Here is a 16,229-nt window from a genome sequence, read left to right as displayed (position 1 = left end):
ATAACCAGTAATTCCCTTGATTCTTCTGTATCTTGAAGAGCAGTGAACTGTTAAAACCTTAGTAGAATATCAAAGACGGCCTATTCAAGTAGCAGCCTGTGAGCCAGACGCAACTCTTTTGAATTTTTCTATGGTCTGCAAGAGGCTGCCTGCAAATAACGCTGGCTTGTGTGTGACATGATGAATAAAACTAGGGTCATAATAAGACAAAAAAGACCATAGACGATCTGAACGAATATGATGTTGATTATGTCTTTTTAAAGCGCCAATGTGCTCAGTGACGCCCCGCATTGCACTCTGGGCTGGTGGACCACAGAGAAACATCTCTCGAGCTTTAAAACGTCTCTCTCCAAGCTAAAGAGATGTGAAGGTGATCGCGAAAACAGCCACTTCCAGAGAACAGATAACAGGTATTTATCTCAACAAGCAATAAAATGGTGTGTTTACTGTGCAACAGATGCATTGCTATGATGAGAGGCACTACAAGACAATTCATGACTCGCTTTCTGACAGTTTTCTGGGGCACTTGGAGGAAGAGAGAGGGAAGGGAGTAGGAAAGTACAGGGGTCTGTTACAGGTGTGTAGATATGGGAAATGATACATTAATGTGTGTATGTATGCACATACTTCATGCCACTCCTGCATAAATCAGTGCAGTAAGTCAAAAAAGCTTGGAAACTAGTTTATTTAATGTAATAAAATATCTATTATCATTAAACTCTAAGAGTTTTTTTTGTAGCAGAAAATTGTCAAAGTATTGTGTGGCCCATGAGTCAGTCAGTGATTTTCCTATTTGCCCCACTTTCCATTGAATTGAATAGCCATGATGTAGGAAGACATGAAAAAACGGAGAATATTTGTTTTGAAGTCTAGGTGTGAGACTTTATTGACTCAGATGGAAAATGGCTGCACATTGTTCAAAACTTTGCAACATTATTGTTGTTAGAATGACAGAAGACAGGCAGCAGAGTAAGATGGTGCTCGCAGGATCAGACTTAATAGCTGGCCATGGTGTTCTCCAGCCACTCGTTGAAGATGCAGACCTGTGGATGAAGTCAGCACGAGGTTTGTTAGCACAGACAGCCAGAAGCAAATGTAATAAATTTGAACTGAGCATGCACCTTGTTAAATTTAAAGAAATATTATTTTAAGTTTACCTTGGCGTAGACACCAGGGTGGTCCTTCTCAGCGCATCCGTAGCCCCAGGACACAACACCCTGCAGCTGACCGTTGCACACGACGGGGCCACCAGAGTCACCCTGAGAACAGAGAGTGTGGAGAAACGTTAATAAAACTCAACTAGCCATACCTTGGCCTTTTCGTACAGGTATTGCTATATTGCTGCCGAAATACTGAATTACACACCTGGCAAGAGTCCTTGCCGCCCTCCAGGTATCCAGCGCAGAACATGGCCTGAGTGATCATGCCGGGGTAGGAGTTCTTACAGTCCCTGTCGGACAGGATGGGGATTTGCAGGCACTGCAGCTTGTTGCTGTCAGCAGCTGGACACCAAGATGGAAAGAATGAGATGAAACTGCAGTAAAAATGAACATGTTGAGAGCACAGTGCAGGAGTTGTTACTCACTGGAGCTCATGGTGTTGCCCCAGCCGGAGACTGTGCACATGGTGCCAGCGGGAGCGCAGCTGGTGGGCAGAGCCACGGGCTGCACGTACTGGTTGAGGGTGGCGGGCTTGCTCAGCTTGATCAGCATGATGTCGTTGTTGATGTTGTAGGAGCTGTAGTTGGGGTGGCGGATGACGCGGGAGGAGCTGATGAACTGCTCGGTGCCCTCGTTGACCCTGATGTTGTGCTCGCCAAGACGAACCTCAACACGGCTGCAGAGGAAACAGGATTAGTGGCAGCTGAGTTCAAGGCAGATTCGTTCCAACGCTCAAAACTTTGTCTTTAAAATCTCGAGGAGGGACTTACGACTTGTAGCAGTGAGCGGCAGACACAACCCAGTTCTCGTTGACCAGGGAGCCTCCACAGAAGTGGTAGCCAGAGTTCAGAGACACCTGATGGGGCTGGGAGTGGCGCTGGCACTCATACCCTCCGACGATCTTGTCGTCCTCGGTGGCAACTTAAAACACACATGTCAGCAACAAGTTAGCAGTTTGCTTAAAGTACTTTGCCAGCTAGAAGTTTCAGTGAGACAGATTCCTTTCTGAATGCAGAATGTTATCTTGTGTATTTTTAGTCCAACTTAAAAGTCTGCATTGAGTCCTGAGGGTGGTTAGAGGTCAATCAGCTATTCTTAAACTCTCGCTGTAGGGAGATGCTGTAGTTATTCTGGACAAAGTTCTGGGATGAAGGCCAACAGACTGCTTGCAGAGAGGAAGACAATCTGCAAGAGAAGAACTTCACACTCACAGGCAGCTCCGATGAGCAGAACGAAGACCAGAGACCTCATGGTTGCTGTGTGATCCTGTCGATGAGAGGACTTCACCTGGAGCCCTGGTTTATATCCACAGTCAGGAGAGCGGCCCTGCTCTCCAGCCATCCTCATTGGTCAGCGAGGAGCCAATCGCTGAAGAGAGAGGATAAGATTAGGTGATTCATTTGCAGAATTACAGAAAAAAACATGTTTTGTTATAGAAGGATGGCTTTTTTGTCAGCAAGTTTGAAAAATCATTATGGAAAGTTTGGATATGGCTCATACTGACTCTTGTATTTGTTCATGTTTTACATTAAAAACAAAAATAACTCTAGGATCAATGATATATAAAAAAAATGTGATATAAATATGAGGAAATAAAGCATTCATGTCAACTTAAACTTTTCCTAACTAAATTATTACTTGTTTTGTGATGATGACACATGTCTCATTAGATTAACACTCACAGCCCAATTCATTGTTTTATTAATATCAGGAGCGGCTTTTATCTTCACCATCCTGATGACATAGATCTTAAACATTTCGATATTCTATTAAAGTCCCTCCTGTACACATGTGCAGTCTTGAGGTGCATGAAACGATCTGTTATCAGCTGTAGTTACTGAGTAGAATTATGGTTTGGATGCAAAATAAATGATAAACTCCACAATGTGATTTATTGCTATTGAGCTGCACACTGAGTTTGACTTAGCAGCACTTTGTCCAGCTCATATCTATATAAAAATATCAATAATTAAACAGTCTGTAAGGGAACCATTTTTCACACTGAGTACTTCTACCGACTCTTAAAGATTTAAATCCAGGTTTTTCAGTGGATTATTTAGTACTGGTACTTTTTTGCTGGATGGTTTGACTGCACCACATATTTGATGGAAGATGACTCGTTGGTGTTTCTTTGGTCAGATTGTACAGGTACACAAGCCCGCTCTATATTTAGACGTGTATGAACACAGTATCTCACAGCTGTCTGTTTCTCAGCAGCTCTTAGCTAAAAACTGAATTTAGGTTAGGTGACTCTTAGGTATAAGGGCTGAGGCTTCCCATCTTTCTGGAACAAATGATGATTTTTGTGATATTTTTTAAATAAATAAGTTGAAAACATTTCTGGAGGAGGTACTCAGATCCTTTACTTGAATAAAAAAATAATTTGAAAATAGTAAAGAAGCCCTGCACTGAGTAAACATATTAGTGTGACTAGGAAAATAATCAATTATAAGGAAATATATGGAGAAAATAATGAGGGTTAAATTTAAGGCAGTATACTTGGGGAAAATGAACATAGGACTTAAGATAAGATTTGGAGACAAATATATTAAAAAATAGCCTTTAATCTATAATAATGCATCATAATTTATGAATCAATTTGCTTGTAAAAGGAAAGTAACTCATAACTACAGCTGTCAAATAAATGTCAAGTACAAAATTTGCCTTTGAAATATAATGGAACAGAAGGTTAAAGTAGCATAAATTGGAAAAACTTAAAGTACATGCATGTCAGAAGTGTGCTCAGGTACTGTACTCGAGTTAATGTACTTAGTTACATTACACTACGGTTGAAAGCACTTTGCAATAACAAAAATTATGTATAATTTAAAGACAGTAGTAAGTAAAAACAGGTAGTGGTACAGACTATCTAAAGTCTCAGAGTAAAACATGTCATATTTATTTATAGGTTGATACCAGAGACGGTGAAGTGATGGTTAATTTAAAAATATTAATTGTTTTTATAGTTCAATTTCATGACTGATAAAAAAGAAAGAGTAGAAAAATTTCATTTATTTTTTATTTTATTCTCCCTATTTTCTTTCCGATTCACTGAAGAACAGATACATATTAATAATAATGGCACACAAACTTGTTGAATACCTCCACTGATTGTCAAAATAAATCATATACTGTATATTTGACAAATATCTTTTAATATATGTAACCACGGGCCTATTCAACTGGTGTCCTATGGGGCGAATCCAGCCCCTTCACACACTCAATCTGGCCGTTTGATCATCTATAAAAATGACAAACAAGTATATAATTTTGATTTAATTCAAATAACTATAATAATAATTTAGGAGAGTCAAGCTGAATGAAAAAAAGATGCTAAATACAACATTGTTTTTATTAAAACTACAAGTTTTGATTCATAATTACAAAGGTGCATGTTTTTCCCATACTTCTGAACAAAATGTTTGTTTTCCAACTGTTAAAACTAATAAGGAAGAGAATATGTTTTACACCTAACTTTAGAGGTCAGACATGGGAAATGTAAACGCCACTTTATTCAAATCTGGCCCTGAAGTACTTGAATATAGGCCTGGTATACCAGATGTAATTTTCTGTCTCCTTTGAGAAAAAAATAGATCACAAACAAAAAACAAATATTTTTTTAGTAGACAGTAATTTCACAGAAGAACCGGTTATTGATTTCAAACATTTTATTTGTTTCACTTCTTCAATTCCAGCTAAAAAAAAAAAAAGGAGCTACACTAAGTATTGTGAAGTTGAGACTGAAGTTGTCCGTTTGATGTGAAGGTTGAATGATGGAGTTAATAGCTGGCCATCGTGCTGTGCAGCCAGTCAGTCTGCACACAGACCTGAAAATGAAAAGATATTATTTATTGCAGTGGAACTACATTGAAGACAGTAATAGTTGTGTTTGTAGACGATGCAGTGTAATGTTACCTTGGAATAGACACCAGGGTGGTCCTTCTCAGCACATCCGTAGCCCCAGGACACAACACCCTGCAGCTGACCGTTGCACACGACGGGACCACCAGAGTCACCCTGAGAACACAGAGAGAAAATGATTGCTATAATCTCTCTTTGCAATACATGACAGGTCATGACAATGTAGAAAATTATAATTTGAATGAAAAAGTGTGGTCCAATCTGAAAATATAGTGATAGAAAATCAGAGATACACACCTGGCAGGAGTCCTTTCCTCCCTCCAGGTATCCGGCGCAGAACATGGTGTTGTCGATCATGCCAGGGTAAGAACCATGACAGTCCTCATCAGAGAGGATGGGGATGTTCAGACACTGCAGCTTGTTGCTGTCAGCGGCTGCAGCAAGAAAGCAAGAGGCAAGAAGTATGACGGTTTGTAAGCAGGTCTGCATTTAGACGCAGTCTCAGGCTGGGCTGCACCGAAGACTATTTTTTAAACAGATTAAATTATAAATAATGTTGTCCCAAACTTTGAAATCATCTAAAAATGAAGAAAGATTACATTCAAACCTCTTTGTAAACCACAGATTAGTTTTAACTCTAAAATGAAGTTACATTTAATTTTGTTGCACCAACACTTTAAACACTTGAGGAAGTGTGACTTTTAAAATAGCCGCCTTTTAAAGATTAATTGAGCAAAACAGTCAAGTTCCTAAAAGAAAGTTTTATGATGCGTCAACTGCCCAGCAGTGTCTTCCTACTGACTGTGCTTTTTTAAATCTTTTTCAATTATTGGCCGTACTGCTTCAATTATTCAGCCAAGAAGTTTTTCTCAAATTAGAGCTTATCTTCAAAGCTATCATGATTAGGCTACTAGCTTAGCATTGGCTAGCAAACAATGCAATGTTTTGTTATTTTTTTTAGCTATGAAACAGAGATTAGTTTTCAAGTGTGCTTAATTTTAAGCCTGGATTTACTCATTTTAAACCTAGTTTTAATAAACTGCTCTAAGATCAAATGAACCCAGTCTCAGAAGTTCAGTTCAGAAAATAGTCTGAAGGAAGTGTTTTCTACTCACTGGAGCTCATGGTGTTGCCCCAGCCGGAGACTGTGCACATGGTTCCAGCGGGGGCACAGCTGGTGGGCAGAGCCACGGGCTGCACGTACTGGTTGAGGGTGGCGGGCGTACTCAGTTTGAGCAGCATGATGTCGTTCTCAAGGGTGTAGCGGTTGTAGTTGGGGTGTCGGATGATACGGGAAGCACTAATGAACTGCTCGCTGCCCTCAGAGATTCCAATGTTGTGCTCTCCCATGCGCACCTCAATACGACTGAAAGGCATAGAAGATGGACGCTCGTTAATATATGTTGGCATGTTTTTCCCTCATCAGATGAAATACACGAGGCCTGAAAATATCCAGAGTGTTCTTACGACTTGTAGCAGTGAGCAGCAGACACAACCCAGCTCTCACTGACCAGGGAGCCTCCACAGAAGTGGTACCCAGCATTCAGAGACACCTGATGGGGCTCGGAGTGGCGCTGGCACTCAAACCCACCGACGATCTTGTCGTCCTCGGTGGCAACTGAAAACAGATGCAAGTTGTTAGTTTGCTGTTGAATAGTAGATATACATAAGTGCATTTGGCATGAAAAGCGTTCTGCTCTTCACGTTCTGTATCACACTCACAAACAGCCCCGATGAGCAGGAAGAAAACCAGAGACCTCATGACTGCAGTGTGTTTGATCCTGTCAGTTCACCACAATCCCTGTTTTATATCTACTCCAAGCTGCCTGATTGGTTCAATAATTGCCAATCGAAAAAACAACAACACAAAGCCTGATAGTGCAGGAACTGACCACGAGGTGTAGGTGGTTCATTTCAGGTGATCGACCTCTAAGTTAAGGAGACGCAGGCCTGTGATCCAAAAATATTCAACCCGACCCAACATGGCCGAAACAGCTGGATTATTCACATAACGCCTCTAACCCAAGGCCACGGCAGCAGTCAGTATTAGAACGCTGTAGAACAACAACAAAATAAAACAAAACAGAAATTTAGTAGAATCAATTTATAGTTTGTCAACAGCTTATCATAAATATACAATTTAAAGTTAATTCAACTTAAAATTTCTTGTAAATTTTTGTCAGACCACCTCAGAACTTTCTCTAACTTGAAGTCTTTTGACTTGAAATTATGAGTTTAATGAATGTTCTGTACAGAGTTAAATTAACTCATTAAATTAAGTTTTAAATTAAGTTCTTAAACTCCGCTGGGAACCTTATTTGAGCTCCAACGGGAGTCCTTGTGTGAGACTGACTTTTCGTACTGAGAAAATGTATAATCAAATTTGTTTGTAATGTTTATCTGTGTGACTGAAGAGTTGTTGGTTCAATTTAATATCTTAATCCTGTCACACTGTTAATGTTGAACATTGCTATGGAAGCAGGTCTGATCACAGACTCTGGAGGAGCAATAAAATCATTTTTAAATTAATATTTTGTGTCAAATTATTGTTTTTTTTTTTAATTACACCACTTCTTGCTTTAAAAAAAAGTTTGACACAAATTGTTTCAGTCCGACAACTCATGTTTAAGAATGATTATTGCAGCAGCAGAACACAGTTAGAGTTTGGCGTCAAGGCTCTGACCTCATTTCTCCTCACAGATTATGTTTACACGGAGATGATGGAGTGATGAACACATATCTTGAACCCCCCTGTCGGAGCCTGCAGGTGGATGCTGGGGAGGTGGTGGGGCTGAATGGGGCGGCGACGCTGATGCAAAGCAGCAATATCATTAACAGGCAGAGGGGGAGAAGGGAGGTTTTAGCGCTTTAAACAGACTGTCTGATTGGAAGGGTGCGTTTGATTTGTACTACAGAGTGTGAGGCACGTCACATGTGATTGCGGTGCATCTCGAGTTGACTGCATGAACTAGCTCACAGCTGTTGCTCCATTAATTTAAAATGATCGAATGTTTCCTCAAGTGCAACTGAATGGACTGAAAATTTCATTTATTTTGGATCATTATAAAACTCCCTCAACTTTTCAGGCAACACCAAATTTTAAGGCAGCCCAGACTGTTTGTTTTATTTGCACAGTGAAGAGTCAACCAAGCCACATGAGTACATGAAATTTTACTTTCAACAAGCCCAACAAAATATTTGCCACATAGCTTAGAGGCAAATAATTTTTCTGTTTAACATATCATAATTACTGTTCAAGCGAATAATACTTCAGCTGCATTTTGACAACCCATTTAAATTGCTATAACATTTAACAGCCACTGTCGTACAGTTAAAAGTACAATTAGAACATCTATAAACGTGAGGAAAATACCAATAATATTCTATTATTCCCACAGTTAACTAAGAAAATACTGCACATAGTGGATTCTAAGTCTGTCTAAACATTGTGTGGATTTTGACTCTTCAGACTGTGATTATTCAGGAATCTCGCACCTGTTCCTCTTAATCTTCCACTAATATTCATATGATTCATGCATATTTATCACATGAAATTACAGCAGCTCTAAAAAGTTGAATGTTCCTCAGGCTGACTCAGACTTCACCAACAGCAGATCTGTGCTGCATTTTAACCCAGATAACAGCATAATTAATTTTAGTTTTTGTTATTATATAGTTGGTTATTGTTCTTTTAAGTTGTCAATATCCCTTTTCACTGTAACACTGTCACAAAAATAAATCATGAAGACAGAAAAGAAGTCAGTCACAATGACACTCAAACCCAAAACATCATTTGAAGAAATCCTATTTAAAGTGTATTCACTGAAAAGTGCCCTCGCTGGTTATTTCACACAGCAACTGTGTGATAAAGTGATTTTATTTCTCAGTGTTGTTTGTCACTTGTCACTTCAGCGGATCAGCATTTGTCGAGGTGTTCTATCTAAAGACACGTGGGCTGGTTTCCCTGTGAAAGCCAAATTCGGCAACTGTGGTTGTGAACCGGACCATCTGCAGAGCTGCAGCCACGTCTTCACAGCACTAATCCATCCGTGTCAAGGTTAATGATTACAGAATGCAGTTCTGTGGTAAACACAGACACAGCCCTATACAGTATGTAGCGTGTACTAAATGTCAGCGTCAGAAATAGTCATGTAAGCAAATGCAAAGAAAGTTTTAGTTCCTCAGATAAGTGAACTAATTTAAAGGACTTCATGCATTATGCACTCAGAGATCAATCAATCCTTGTCATATGAATGATACTTTTTCATACAAATGCACAAAATTGCTACAATGTATTTTAAAATGTAATGTTTCTTTATTTATAAGTAAAGAAATGAAAACAAACTACAAGAGTGCACTCAGTAGAGTGCAGATCTCCGCCAGGCAACAGAAGGTGAAGCACCTACTGCAATGCCACCACAACTGCCAGATGCAACCAGCAGAGATGTGTAAAGGTCCACCGACATTAACATAACCTCAACCTATATTGTCCCACTGTGAAACAACATGTCAAACTGATGCAGTTAATGTGAAGACTTTGAAGATATGGAACTTACCACTGCACTGACGTATAAATTACTAATTTAATAAAAGGTATTAAGTGTATTTTTTGGGCTAAATGGAAGTTATCACTGCACATATCTGAGTCCTGTGTATAATTTCCAGTGAGAAACATGCTACAGAGGAGTAGAGAAGACTGATAGAGAGTTGAACATTATGATATCAAAGTGACGTTGACCTTTGACCTTTTGGCTATAAAATGTCACCACCTCATCGTTTTATCCTATTAGATATTTGTGTAAATTTTTGTCATAATTGGCGCATTAATTCTGTTGACCTCTGACCACCAATCAGTTCATTCTTAAGTCCAGTGTGTCAAGTTTGAAGAAACTCCCTCAACACGTTCTTGAAAAATCACTTTCACAAGGATGGGGTGATCTGAAAACATAGTGCCTGTGGCCACAGTTGTCACTGGCTTGCATCAAATAAAAGTTTTTTTTTTTAAATGTTTTTCAAAAATTCTGAATCACAGAGGCCCTGCAGAGTACAGTCATGGATGTGCACTAAAAAATAGGCATCCATCGTCCATAGCTGCTAATCCTGACGGGAGTCTATCCCAGCTGCCATTGGGCGAGAAGTGGGGTACACCCTGGACAAGCTGCGAGTTCATCGCAGGGCTGATACACATAGAGACAACCACTCACGCTCATGGGCAATTTAGAGTTACCAGTTAACCTACGCTGTATGTCTCTGGATTGCAGAAGGAAGCTTGTTGTTGTTATCTGAGGACAGTTTTTGTGGATGTTAAGTGGCCAGGAACTTGTGACATAAGGACAATAGAAAAACAAGATTCTGGAGTAGGAACTACTTCTTACTTTGTAAATTGTTCTGAAATGTTGTTTTCAAGGTATTATATTTAAATTCATACTCCCAAAAGGAACAGATTATATATGGAAAAGCAGCACGGCCTCTGCTCTGTAAAATGAACTTATAAATGATATGATATGATAAATACATTACATTTCTTGGGAAAATTGCTTTTTCTTTTTATGCACCCCAGGCTTGGAATGAGTTGCAAAATACCATTTCTTTAGAAGCACTCCCATCTTTGAATACCCTTAAAACTGCCCTGAAGGAAACCTGTTTTGTATAATTCTTGACTTGTGGTAAAATGTGATGTGGATCTTGCTGGTATGTTTTATATAGTATGTTTTTATTATGTGTTTTATGTAAAACTGCATGTGCTGCTGAAGAGATCTAGTATCTCAATGGTACCTTCCTACATAAATAAAGTATAAATAAAAATAAAATAAAAATATTTATATGTTTATTTAAAAGTTTCTTTGCATGTCCCTCTTTCAGTTTTCCCCATGAAGTTTGTCAGTACAGAACACCTCACTGCCAACAGAATGTTTGCTTTTCCAATACCCAGAAATCATTTTTCCAGGATCCTGATTGGTCAAAAATAACCTTGGGGGTGTGTTCAGCAGGGACTGAGGAGAGGAACCGTTCCATATAAACCAGGGCTCCAGGTGAAGTCCTCTCATCGACAGGATCACACAGCAACCATGAGGTCTCTGGTCTTTGTTCTGCTCATCGGAGCTGCTTGTGAGTGTGAAGTTCTTCTATTCATAAATTATAATCACTGAATTTTAAAAAGGTTAATTAGTGTCTGAATATTTGTCCTCCTGTGTGTTTTAAGTTGCCACCGAGGACGACAAGATCGTCGGAGGGTATGAGTGCCAGCGCCACTCCCAGCCCCATCAGGTGTCTCTGAACTCTGGCTACCACTTCTGTGGAGGCTCCCTGGTCAACGAGAACTGGGTTGTGTCTGCCGCTCACTGCTACAAGTCGTATGTCCCTCCTTGAGATTTTAAAGACAAAGTTTTGCACATTGGAACGAATCTGCCATGAACTCAGCTGCCACTAATCCTGTTTCCTCTGCAGCCGTGTTGAGGTTCGTCTTGGCGAGCACAACATCAGGGTCGACGAGAACACCGAGCAGTTCATCAGCTCCTCCCGCGTCATCCGCCACCCCCAGTACAGCTCCTACAACATCGACAACGACATCATGCTGATCAAGCTGAGCAAGCCCGCCACCCTCAACCAGTACGTGCAGCCCGTGGCTCTGCCCACCAGCTGCGCTCCCGCTGGCACCATGTGCACAGTCTCCGGCTGGGGCAACACCATGAGCTCCAGTGAGTAACAACTCCTGCACTGTGCTCTCAACATGTTCATTTTTACTGCAGTTTCATCTCATTCTTTCTATCTTGGTCTCCAGCTGCTGACAGGAACAAGCTGCAGTGCCTGCAAATCCCCATCCTGTCCCACAGGGACTGTGACAACTCCTACCCCGGCATGATCACCGATGCCATGTTCTGCGCTGGATACCTGGAGGGCGGCAAGGACTCTTGCCAGGTGAGTAATTCAATGTTCAAGCAGAAATAAAGTGGCCCCGGTGTGGCTTGATAATTTTTATTTAACGTTTCTCCACACTCTCTGTTCTCAGGGTGACTCTGGTGGCCCCGTCGTGTGCAACGGTGAGCTGCAGGGTGTTGTGTCCTGGGGCTACGGATGCGCTGAGAAGGACCACCCTGGTGTCTACGCCAAGGTAACAAGAATATTCAATGAACACTCTGTCGGCCTGAACGGCACTGCCCTGATGATTCTCCACTCTAACACTGGTCTTTTTTAAATTCTTAGGTCTGCATCTTCAACGACTGGCTGGAGCGCACCATGGCCAGCTACTAAGTGATCCAAGCAACAAGTCCAGACAAGCAGCTTAACATCCTTTTCTGTTTATTTTCCATCTTCTATTCTGGACAATATGACAAATAAACATTTTTAAAGCACATAATTTGTGTCGAATTTATGTGAAATACTCTTTAATAATCAAAAATATATGTATATAAACATTATTAACAGTTTTCAGAGTATATTTCAAATGCTCTTATTCAATTGTTATTATGATAAAGAAGTTTCTCCTCACCACATTCACCTTAGTGCTTGCTCTTGATAGGAAAAATTGGGATTATAAAGGGTGCAGTCTAGAGCTCCTCATTATGACAAGTGCCCTGAGATACAACTATGTTATGACTTGCCACTATGCAAATAAAATTAAAATAAGTAAATGAATAAAATGACTGACTTCTCAAGTCCACCACAACACTGCACAATGTTACAGCTGGGTTCAGCTGTCATGAGTAATTAATAAAGCCTCCTAATATTGGCTGCTAAAGTTATAAATGTGCAAGGAGTTCACATGAAGTTTTACTTACACTGCATATTGTAAATCCCTTATAATTATCATAATACCCAACAGTAATGACTTTCTTACAATGTTTAAGTTTTTCCTCACCTGAGAGTTTGCTCTTGGTGGGAACTTATTAGATTTATAAAGGGTACAGTCTAGACCTGCTCCATATGAAAAAGTGCTCTGATATAACTCTGTTATGATTTGGTGCTATACAAATAAAACAAAAATAAATAATGAAACAACTGACTTCTCAGGTCTCCCACAGAACTACACTGTTACACCTGGTTTCAACTGACATGATTAATCAATAAGTCATCCTAATAATGGCTGCTCAAGTTCTGAATGTGCATGGAATTCACATGGAGTTTTTCTTACAATGTGTATTATGAATTATTGATAATTCTCAATTTACCCAACAATAATGACTAAAATAAACTAAATTCAGCCAGTATTTTTGCTAAATAATCTTGCTCTTCTGGGGTCTTATGTAAAGCACAATACAGCTGTGAGATACTGTGTTCCCTTCACACGACTCTAAATATAGAGGCGACTTGTGTACCTGTGCAATCTGACCAGAGACACGTGAGCAAACTTTGTGCAAGTAAGTGGTGGAGTCAAACTTTTACACCCCAAAAAGAGAAGTACCAATACTAAATAATCCACTGAAAAACCTGCATTCAAGTGTTAAAGTAAAAGAAAAGAGGTAGTAGAAGTACTCACTGTGAAAGATGGTTCCCTTGCAGACTGTTTAATTATTAATGTTTTTATATAGTTGTGAAGTGCTGCTAAGTCAAACTCAGTGTACTGCCTCACAGAAATTAATCATATTATAGACTGTATCATTTACTTTGCAATTAAACCACAATTCTGCTGAATAACTACAGCTGATCAATAAATTAAGTATGAAGAATAATATAAATGAAGAATAAAGGCTGTATGACCATCACTGTGTATCCGATCAGTTCTTGAATCTCAAGACTGCACATACACATCGTAATTATTCTCATGTCTTAACCAGGAGTTTTCTTAAGAGTATTGAAATGTTTAAATGCTCATGCTGGTCAAAATAAAAGCAACTCCTAATATTAATTATGGGCTATTTTTACTTGTTGTGTGATATACAAATAAAAACATCATCCAGGAGCCAATAGGATCCATATTCAAACTTTCCATAAGGATTTTCCAAATTTGCTGACAAGAAAGCCACCTATAACATCAGGAGATGTGTTTTTTCTGTAATTCTGCAAATGAACACCTAATCTTATCATCCTGCTAACAGCGATTGGCTCCTCGCTGACCAATGAGGACGGCTGGAGAGCAGGGCAGCTCTCCTGACTGTGGATATAAACCAGGGCTCCAGGTGAAGTCCTCTCATCGACAGGATCACACAGCAACCATGAGGTCTCTGGTCTTCGTTCTGCTCATCGGAGCTGCTTGTGAGTGTGAACTTCTTCTCTTGCAGATTGTCTTCCTCTCTGCTAGCAGTCTGTTGGCCTTCATCCCAGAACTTTGTCCAGAATAACTACAGCATCTCCCTACAGCGAGAGTTTAAGAATAGCTGATTGATCTCTAACCACCCTCAGGACTCAATGCAGACTTTTAAGTTGGACTAAAAATACACAAGATAACATTCTGCATTCAGAAAGGAATCTGTCTCACTGAAACTTCTAGCTGGCAAAGTACTTTAAGCAAACTGCTAACTTGTTGCTGACATGTGTGTTTTCAGTTGCCACCGAGGACGACAAGATCGTCGGAGGGTATGAGTGCCAGCGCCACTCCCAGCCCCATCAGGTGTCTCTGAACTCTGGCTACCACTTCTGTGGAGGCTCCCTGGTCAACGAGAACTGGGTTGTGTCTGCCGCTCACTGCTACAAGTCGTATGTCCCTCCTTGATATTTTAAAGACAAAGTTTTGCACGTTGGGATGAATCTGCCATGAACTCAGCTGCTACTAATCCTGTTTCCTCTGCAGCCGTGTTGAGGTTCGTCTTGGCGAGCACAACATCAGGGTCGACGAGAACACCGAGCAGTTCATCAGCTCCTCCCGCGTCATCCGCCACCCCCAGTACAGCTCCTACAACATCGACAACGACATCATGCTGATCAAGCTGAGCAAGCCCGCCACCCTCAACCAGTACGTGCAGCCCGTGGCTCTGCCCACCAGCTGCGCTCCCGCTGGCACCATGTGCACAGTCTCCGGCTGGGGCAACACCATGAGCTCCAGTGAGTAACAACTCCTGCACTGTGCTCTCAACATGTTCATTTTTACTGCAGTTTTACCTCATTCTTTCCATCTTGGTCTCCAGCTGCTGACAGGAACAAGCTGCAGTGCCTGCAAATCCCCATCCTGTCCCACAGGGACTGTGACAACTCCTACCCCGGCATGATCACCGATGCCATGTTCTGCGCTGGATACCTGGAGGGCGGCAAGGACTCTTGCCAGGTGAGTAATTCAATGTTCAAGCAGAAATAAAGTGGCCCTGGTGTGGCTTGATGATTTTTATTTAACGTTTCTCCACACTCTCTGTTCTCAGGGTGACTCTGGTGGCCCCGTCGTGTGCAACGGTGAGCTGCAGGGTGTTGTGTCCTGGGGCTACGGATGCGCTGAGAAGGACCACCCTGGTGTCTACGCCAAGGTAACAAGAATATTCAATGAACACTCTGTCGGCCTGAATGGCACTGCCCTGATGATTCTCCACACTAACACTGGTCTTTTTTAAATTCTTAGGTCTGCATCTTCAATGACTGGCTGGAGCGCACCATGGCCAGCTACTAAGTGATCCAAGCAACAAGTCCAGACAAGCAGCTTAACATCCTTTTCTGTTTATTTTCCATCTTCTGTTCTGGACAATATGACAAATAAACCATTTAAAGCACATAATTTGTGTCGAATTTATGTGAAATACTTTTTAATAATCATATATATATATATGTAAACATTTTTAACAGTTTTCAGAGTATAGTTTAAATGCTCTTATTCAGTTGATATTATGATAAAGAACTTTCTCTTCACTACAATCACCTTAGTGCTTGCTCTTGATAGGAAATATTGGGATTAAATTAATCAAAAAAGAAATTAATCATATTGTAGACTGTATCAGTTATTTTGCATTTAAACCATAATACTGCTGAGTAACTACAGCTGATAGATAAATGAAGTATGAAGAATAGACCATCACTGTATATCAAATCAGTTCTTGAATCTCAAGACTGCACGCACAATGTAATTATTCTCATGTCTTAACCAGGAGTTTTCTTAAGAGTATTGACATAATGCTGGTCAAAATAAAAGGCACTCCTAATATTAATTATGGATTCTTTTACTTGTGGTGTAATATATGAATTAAAACATCATCCAGGAGCCAGTATGATCCATATTCAAACTTTCCCTAATGATTTTCCAAATTTGCTGACAAGAAAGCCACCTATAACATAACGAAATGTGCTTTCTGG

At 40.3% G+C, this 16,229-nt stretch overlaps 4 protein-coding genes across 4 annotated transcripts; 2 read left to right on the top strand and 2 right to left on the bottom strand.

The window, feature by feature from the left end:
• Positions 1-856: 856 nt before the first annotated feature.
• LOC146321852 (trypsin-1) lies at positions 857-2,482 on the bottom strand. Its single transcript, XM_084727144.1, has 6 exons — positions 2,372-2,482; positions 1,931-2,081; positions 1,586-1,836; positions 1,366-1,502; positions 1,158-1,259; positions 857-1,043 (listed from the first exon to the last, which is right to left on the bottom strand). The coding sequence occupies exons 1-6, from the start codon at positions 2,409-2,411 to the stop codon at positions 996-998; spliced, it is 729 nt and encodes a 242-aa protein (XP_084583270.1). The 5' UTR covers positions 2,412-2,482; the 3' UTR covers positions 857-995.
• Positions 2,483-4,863: 2,381 nt separating this feature from the next.
• On the bottom strand, positions 4,864-6,883 carry LOC146321851 (trypsin-1-like). The gene is made up of 6 exons (XM_084727142.1): positions 6,744-6,883; positions 6,489-6,639; positions 6,137-6,387; positions 5,319-5,455; positions 5,076-5,177; positions 4,864-4,987 (listed from the first exon to the last, which is right to left on the bottom strand). The coding sequence occupies exons 1-6, from the start codon at positions 6,781-6,783 to the stop codon at positions 4,940-4,942; spliced, it is 729 nt and encodes a 242-aa protein (XP_084583268.1). The 5' UTR covers positions 6,784-6,883; the 3' UTR covers positions 4,864-4,939.
• Positions 6,884-11,041: 4,158 nt separating this feature from the next.
• On the top strand, positions 11,042-12,365 carry LOC146321850 (trypsin-1-like). The gene is made up of 6 exons (XM_084727143.1): positions 11,042-11,129; positions 11,224-11,374; positions 11,469-11,719; positions 11,803-11,939; positions 12,031-12,132; positions 12,225-12,365. Exons 1-6 carry the CDS (start codon positions 11,090-11,092, stop codon positions 12,270-12,272), a joined length of 729 nt encoding a protein of 242 aa, XP_084583269.1. The 5' UTR covers positions 11,042-11,089; the 3' UTR covers positions 12,273-12,365.
• A 1,712-nt stretch (positions 12,366-14,077) lies between these two features.
• On the top strand, positions 14,078-15,657 carry LOC146321849 (trypsin-1-like). The gene is made up of 6 exons (XM_084727138.1): positions 14,078-14,213; positions 14,504-14,654; positions 14,749-14,999; positions 15,083-15,219; positions 15,311-15,412; positions 15,505-15,657. The coding sequence occupies exons 1-6, from the start codon at positions 14,078-14,080 to the stop codon at positions 15,550-15,552; spliced, it is 825 nt and encodes a 274-aa protein (XP_084583264.1). The 3' UTR covers positions 15,553-15,657.
• The last annotated feature ends 572 nt before the right edge of the window (positions 15,658-16,229 follow it).

The sequence above is a fragment of the Lutjanus erythropterus genome, chromosome 9, assembly GCF_056507025.1.
Source record: "Lutjanus erythropterus isolate fLutEry1 chromosome 9, fLutEry1.hap2, whole genome shotgun sequence".
Lineage (NCBI taxonomy): Eukaryota > Metazoa > Chordata > Actinopteri > Lutjaniformes > Lutjanidae > Lutjanus > Lutjanus erythropterus.
The sequence above is the reverse complement of the archived record's forward strand: the minus strand, read 5'-3'. Positions and strand labels throughout refer to the sequence as shown.